Source organism: Leucoraja erinacea, chromosome 14 (assembly GCF_028641065.1).
Source record: "Leucoraja erinacea ecotype New England chromosome 14, Leri_hhj_1, whole genome shotgun sequence".
NCBI lineage: Eukaryota > Metazoa > Chordata > Chondrichthyes > Rajiformes > Rajidae > Leucoraja > Leucoraja erinaceus.
The window spans coordinates 41683370-41690555 of NC_073390.1; the positions used below are offsets into that span (position 1 = coordinate 41683370).

The 7186-nt window shown below is 43.0% G+C and overlaps 1 protein-coding gene across 1 annotated transcript in view; it reads right to left on the minus strand.

The window, feature by feature from the left end:
- pde6d (phosphodiesterase 6D, cGMP-specific, rod, delta) overlaps positions 1–7186 on the minus strand; it is a 41544-nt gene that overhangs the window by 29586 nt on the left and 4772 nt on the right. The window contains exon 2 of the mRNA XM_055645325.1: positions 1989–2059. Within this exon, the coding sequence (XP_055501300.1) occupies positions 1989–2059 (71 nt within the window). The remainder of the gene's footprint in view (positions 1–1988; positions 2060–7186) is intronic.

A 7186-nucleotide genomic window follows, 5' to 3' on the forward strand; every position in this document is an offset into this window, starting at 1 on the left:
GATGTGGTCCCTTTTTCGGGTGCCCGTCAGGAGTCTCGCTGCGGCATTTTGGACCAGTTACAGGCGGGACAGGGAAGATTGGTTGATGCCAGTGTAGAGGGTTGCAGTAATCGAGGCGGGAGGAGATAAATGTGCGGATGATCTTTTCGAGGTCATCAAACCGGAGGAATTGTTTTATTTTAGCTATCGTCCGAAGCTGGAGGAAGCTAGCTTTTACCACGGCATTGACTTGTTTGTCAAATTTCAATGCCGAGTCAAATATCATGCCAAGGTTTTTGATGTGAGGTTTGAGTAATGGGATAAGGCTTCCAAGGCTGCCTGCTATCATTTTGATTGAGTCCGAGGGGCCAAGAAGGATGACATCAGACTTGCTCTCGTTTAGTTGGAGGAGGTTCTGGGCCATCCAACATTTTATATCCTCGAGGCAGTGGATAAGGTTAAGCAGATTTGATCGTTTTTTTGGGCTTTAGGGGGAGATAGAGCTGTGTATCGTCTGCATAGCAATGGAAGGAAACGCCGTGCCTTTGAATGATGGCCTAAGGGGAGCATATACAGGGAGAAGAGAATGGGGCCAAGGATGGAACCTTGTGGAACCCTGCAGCAGAGGCTAGCTGGGGAGGAGAAAGAGTTGCCTATGTTAGTAGAGAAACTCCTACCTTTGTGGTAAGAGATGAACCAGCTCAGGGCAGTGCCATCAATACCAACCCCATACCGGAGATGGTCAATTAGGATGGTGTGGTCGACAGTATCAAACATGCGCTGAGGTCGAGAAGGAGCAGGATTGCACAGTCGCCGGAGTCAACGGTGAGCAGTAGGTTATTATGTACCTTCAACAAGGCAGACTCTGTGCTGTGGTGGGCCCTGAAACCTGATTGGAAAGTTTCCAAGATAGTATTTTGGTGAAGGTAAGGCATAAGTTGACTTAAAATTACCTTTTTTAGGGCTTTTGCAATGCTGCTGGTGCAACGCTGCTTTTGCAATGCTGCTGTTGCAATGCTGCCGTTGCAAGCAAACTCCAAAATATGTGTGCGGCAGTTAGACACAAAATGCTGGAGTAACTGGAGCAACTCAGCGGGACAGGCAGCATCTCTGGAGAGATGGAATGGGTGACTGTTCTTCAGACTGATGTTTGGTGTGCTCTGACTGCTGTTCGCCTTGCTGAGAATTCATTGGCACGTCTCACTGACTAACCAACTGGTTGATTCAGTGCACTCAAACAAAACCTGAGAAAAGGTCCACGTTTCACCATGTTTGACTTTCCTTACTCGCTGTGCTTTTCTCTTTGCAATTTAAGTCAATGGGATTTCTGTCTTCTTGTGGACAAATCTCTGATGCAGCTGTCCTGGTTATACAGTGCAACACAATAACTAATTGGTTTTACAGTACAACTCAACAAATAACTGGTTTGACAGTGTAACTCAACAACTAATGGGTTTTACAGTACAACTCAATAACTAACAATAACTACTGACAATGACAATTAATTGTTATAGATTGTTTCTCAATAACTAATTTATTATACAGTGCAACTCAGTAACTAATTGGTTGATAGTGGGCTCAATAACTATCTGGTTATAGCGTGCTCGTCCATAACTAACTAATTACAAGGTACAACACAGTAACTAACTGGTTGACACAGTGCTCCCCAATAAGTGTGTCGGAAGGAACTGCAGATGCTGGTTTACACCGAAGATAGACACAAAGAGCTGGAGTAATGCAGCGGGACAGGCAGCAACTCTGGAGAAAAGGAATGGGTGATGCTTCTTCAGATCAACTCAACTCAATAACAGTGCAGTCACCCAACAACAGTGCAACTCAGTAACTAACTGGTTATACAATAACTAATTGGTTATAAAGAACAGCACAGTAACTGGTTGACCTAGCTCCCCAATAACGAGCTGGTTGGTGCTGTACAACTCAATAAGTTACCAGTTGATACAGTGCTACTCAATAACTAACTTGTTATACAGAACCATTCACTAACTAACTGGTTGGTACAGTGGGGCGGAAGATTACAACCTTCACGTGGTCCGCACTGTTTCGTCGAATGCAATCAAACCTGCGTGCACAATCAAATAAGATCAAATAGAAGAAGTTGTCCTACAACTTTAGGCTGTGCACGCCATACGCCAAGAAGAAGAAGGATGAGGGGGATCTTATAGAAACATATAAAATTATAAAAAGACTGGACAAGCTACATGCAGGAAAAATGTTCCCAATGTTGGGTGAGTCCAGAACCAGGGGGCACAGTCTTAGAATAAAGGGGAGGTCATTTAAGACTGAGGTGAGAAAAAACTTTTTCACCCAGAGAGTTGTGAATTTATGGAATTCCCTGCCACAGAGGGCAGTGGAGGCCATCACTGGATGGATTTATGAGAGAGTTAGGTAGAGCTCTAGGGGCTAGTGGAGTCAAGGGATATGGAGAGAAGGAAGGCACGGGTTATTGATAGGGGACGATCAGCCATGATCACAATGAATGGCGGTGCTGGCTCGAAGGGCAGAATGGCCTCCTCCTGCACCTATTTTCTATGTTTCTATGTAAGAAGAAGTCAGTACAGTGCACTCAATAAATGAAATAATGGTGTCGGTGGAGTTTGTAATGAATCGTGATTGCGTCAGCAGGTTGGAACTGGCATAACCAGGATTACACCTGCAGCAGGGAGGCAGGTTGGACAGAAAGCATTCTCAATGCGATGGAAGAGTTAAGGACCAAATGAGATGAACATGACTGCACGGTGGAAAGCCCAATGCATGGAAGGCTTCGCATGAGGTGAGAGTCCACGGACAAAAGTCAAATAATTTGTAACTTGACACTTAAATTTAAATGACTGTGAAATTAGTACAGTTTGGTTTATCTACTGTCAGGTCTACCGATGTACAGTGAAATCCTTATTCGACAGGCTATCCGGTCAAAGAACACTATGCACAGTAGATACCAGGAAACACAGAAGCTGGAATCTTGCGATGAACACAAATTGCTGCAGTAACTCAGGTGGCATATGTGGAGGACATGGATAGATGACTTCTTATAGAAACTTACAAAATTCTTACAAAATTCTTAAGGGGTTGGACAGCTAGATGCAGGAAGATTGTTCCCGATGTTAGGGAAGTCCAGGACAAGGGGTCACAGCTTAAGGATAAAGGGGAAATCCTTTAAAACCGAGATGAGAAGAACTTTTTTCACACAGAGAGTGGTGAATCTCTGGAACTCTCTGCCACAGAGGGTAGTTGAGGCCAGTTCATTGGCTATATTTAAGAGGGAGTTAGATGTGGCCCTTGTGGCTAAGGGGATCAGGGGGTATGGAGTGAAGGCAGGTACGGGATACTGAGTTGGATGATCAGCCATGATCATATTGAATGGCGGTGCAGGCTCGAAGGGCCGAATTGCCTACTCCTGCACCTAATTTCTATGTTTCTATGTTTCTATGACGTTTCAGGTCAAGGCCTTCTTCAGACTGGAAGTACACAATGTGCATGTGTACATGAATACTTGGTACAGAGTAATCTCATCAAGTCTACACAACAACCAGAGGAAACCATAATCTAAATCTGGAACAGCGAATATCATCTAATTTTGTTTATGAGTCAGTTTGGGCCCTAACTATTGGTAGACAATACATAAGACTCCATTTCTGACTTGGCTGTGTGGTGGTGTTGGTCTCTGAATCATCGGTCTGAGAGTCCAATCCCACCACAAGAACAGATAATTAAGGCTCACCCTTTTTGCAACATGAATGAAGTAATGTGGGAGGTAATTGTTGTAATATATATAAATTATTTGGACAGAAATGTGGAGAGATAAAGAACAATGAATTGTAAATGATGAGCCCATGCTATCTCCAAGATCATAGAGTCATGGAGACAGAAGCAGACCCTTTGGCTCACCTTCTCCATGTCAGCCTTAAGGCAGAATTATCAGGCAACCAGCAGATTCAGGAACAGTTTCCTTCCTAGATGTTCCCAGGCAACTGAACCAACCTATCAACAACTGGAGAGCAGTCCTGAGCTACCATCTACCTCCGCTCAGTCCACATTAACCAACCCGATCTCCCAGTGGCTCAACACTTCGACTCCCCCTCCCATTCCGTATCCAACCTTTCTGTCCTGAGCCTCCTCCATGGCCAGAGTGAGTCCCACCCCAAATTGGAGGAGCAGCACCTCATATTTCGCTTGGGGTAGTTTACACCCCAGTAGTATGAACATTGACTCCTCCAATTTCAGGTAGTCCTTGCTTTCTCCCTCCTTCCCCTCCCTTCCCAGCTCTCCCACAGCCCACTGTCTCCGCATCTTCCTTTCTTCTGCTCGCCCCCCTCCCCCCCTCCCCATATCAGTCTGAAGAAGGGTCTTGACCCGAAATGTCACATACTCCTTTGCTCCATAGATGCTGCCTCACCCGCTGAGTTTCTCCAGCATTTATTTCTACCTTCGATTTTTCCAGCATCTGCAGTTCTGTCTTAAACACTCAGGCACCCTTCAATCGGACTGTACTAGACCGTATCTTGCACTAAACATTATTCCCTTTATCCTGTATCGATGACCCAATTTGTAATCATGTATTGTCTTTCCGCAGACTGGTTAGCACGCAACAAAAGCTTTTCACTGTACCTCGCTACACGTGACAGTAAACTGAACTAAACTAACACTAAACTACAAAAATAGTTGGCATATTGCGTTAGTCCCAATTGCCTGGATTTTGTCCATCATCTTCGAAACCCTTCCTATCCATGTATCTGTCCAATTATATTTTAAAAGTAGCAATTTTATCTTTTATCTTAAAAATGGTGTTCTTCCCCGAATTAATAATAATAATAAATACTTTATTAATCCCCTTATTCAGGGGAAATTCAGATGTCCTTGCAGCACACTAATAAAAATACAACATAGTATTCAAGAAGTTTAACATTAAAACATAAAAACATCCCCCCACAGAGGTTCCCACTGTGGGGGAAGGCACAAAGTCCAGTCCCCATCCTCTTGTCCACCCAGAGTCGGGCCTATTGAGGCCTCCACAGTCGCTGTTATGGGGCCCGATGTTCCCGGCCGTTCTCGCCGGGTGATGGTACTCCAGCGTCGGGAGAACCCTCAGCGGCTTGGGGTGCCAGGAACGGCCGCCTTCTTACCGGAGACCGTGGCTTTCAAGCCAACAGACCGCGCTGGATGGAGCTTCACACACTGGCGATCTCGGCGAGAGATCCCAGGCTCCGGGATGTAAAGTTCAGCGCCGCAGCTGGCCGCTCCACAGAACCGCGGCTCCACGATGTTTTTAGCAAATTATATCATCCACTTCTCATTAAACTCAATACAAATCTCTCCAAGGGATTAAAGTAAGGGATTTAATGCAAAATTCAGTTTCTCATTAAACCTGAATGATAAAATCATTGAGTTTCTACCTCACCAAAGCGTTTGGTTGTTACCAAGGAGATTAACAACATCTTATGATTGAAACAAAGGCAGTCGGTGCCCTATTTAAGATTCATTTGTCATTTTCTTCTTCCACAATAATGAGCTTTTATTGCAGAATCTCAGTTTTAAAAAGTACTGCATTGATCAAAACTACTTGTGCAGTTTGCAAACATCAACCATCGACTTGCAGCATCATCATCTGAGTCCACAATGTGCTCAAGACCCTGCAGTGATCAGCGTTTAGTTTATTGTTGTCATGTATACCGAGGTATAGCCAAGAGCTTTTTTGTTGAATCACTGGAAGGCGACTCCGGACTGTCAAAGCTGCCACAACCAGACATAAAAACAGTTTTTATCCACGAGTAATTGCTCTACTCAACAGCCAAAAATCTGTAGCCTCCATTTGATCTGGTATTTTGTTGGTTCACATGCTTGATCAATGGTGTTTTATCATTAATGTCTTATTATTATTAATGTTTAGTGTTTTCTGAGTCATTTGTAACTGTCACTGTATGTCATGTTGTTACTTGTGGGCGGAGCACCAAGGCAAATTCCTTGTATGTGAATACTTGGCCAATAAACTTACTTACTTATTTACTTACTTACTTACTTACTTACTTTACTATCCATCCATCCAGTCAGTGAAAAAACTATACATGATTACAATCAAGCCGACCACAGTGTCCAGATACAGGATAAAAGGAATAACGTTTTGTGAAAGTTTAAACCTAATAAAGTTCAATTAAAGATAGTATGAGCATCTCCAATTAGATAGCTGGGAGGTCAGGACCACTCTCTAGTTGATGAGAGGATGGTTCAGTTGCCTGATTACAGCTGGGAAGAAACTGTCCCTGAATCACCGGTGCCATCTTTCTTGATCTAACCAAGGCCTTTGATGTTGTTGACCTCTACCTACTGCTTGATAAACTTTACTCTATTGTTCTTTCTCAAAACAATCTACTGTGGTTTAACTCATACCTTCATAACAGACGCAATGTGTCACCTTTAATGGAAGTCAATCCAATTCCTTAATTGTTGAGAAGGGGGTCCCGCAAGGTTCGTCCTTGGGACCACTCCTTTCTCTATTTTCATAAACGACACCCCTAATATCTGTTCTGACTGTCAAAAACAACTATATGCCGATGATGCGGTGCTATATACATCTAGTACTAACAAGTCTGAAATTGAAAGAACCCTTCAATCAGATCTTACTTCTGTTCAGAAATGGCTATTATTTAACAAATTAATTTTAAATAAAAATAAATCATGCAGTATGTTATTTGGTACCAGACAAGGTCTTGGTAATTCTGTAGATCTGACTATATATCATTTAATGAAGGATCACCATTAGAACAAGTATTGAACTTAAAAGATCTTGGTGTTTGGCTCGACCCAACGCTTTCATTTACGCAGCATAGTGAGACGATTACTAAAAAACTCAGCTGTAACCTAGCTATTCTTTACCGCCATATCAATTGTTTCACCTTTCAGATGAGAAAAATAATTGTCTCTCAACTACTACTACCAACACTGGATTATGCTGATATTGTCTATCAGAATACATTTGATACACATCTTCAACCCCTTAATGTAGTTTATAATAGTCTTTGCAGATTTATTTTAAGGTGTCCATATATAACTCACCACTGTTCTATGTACGAAACTCTAAACTGGTTATCCCCCCCCATGCTCGAAGATGCTACCACTGGTTCCAGTTCATCTTTAAATGCATCCATCTCAATTACCCTTCTTATTTAAAACAAGACCTATTACCATACACACC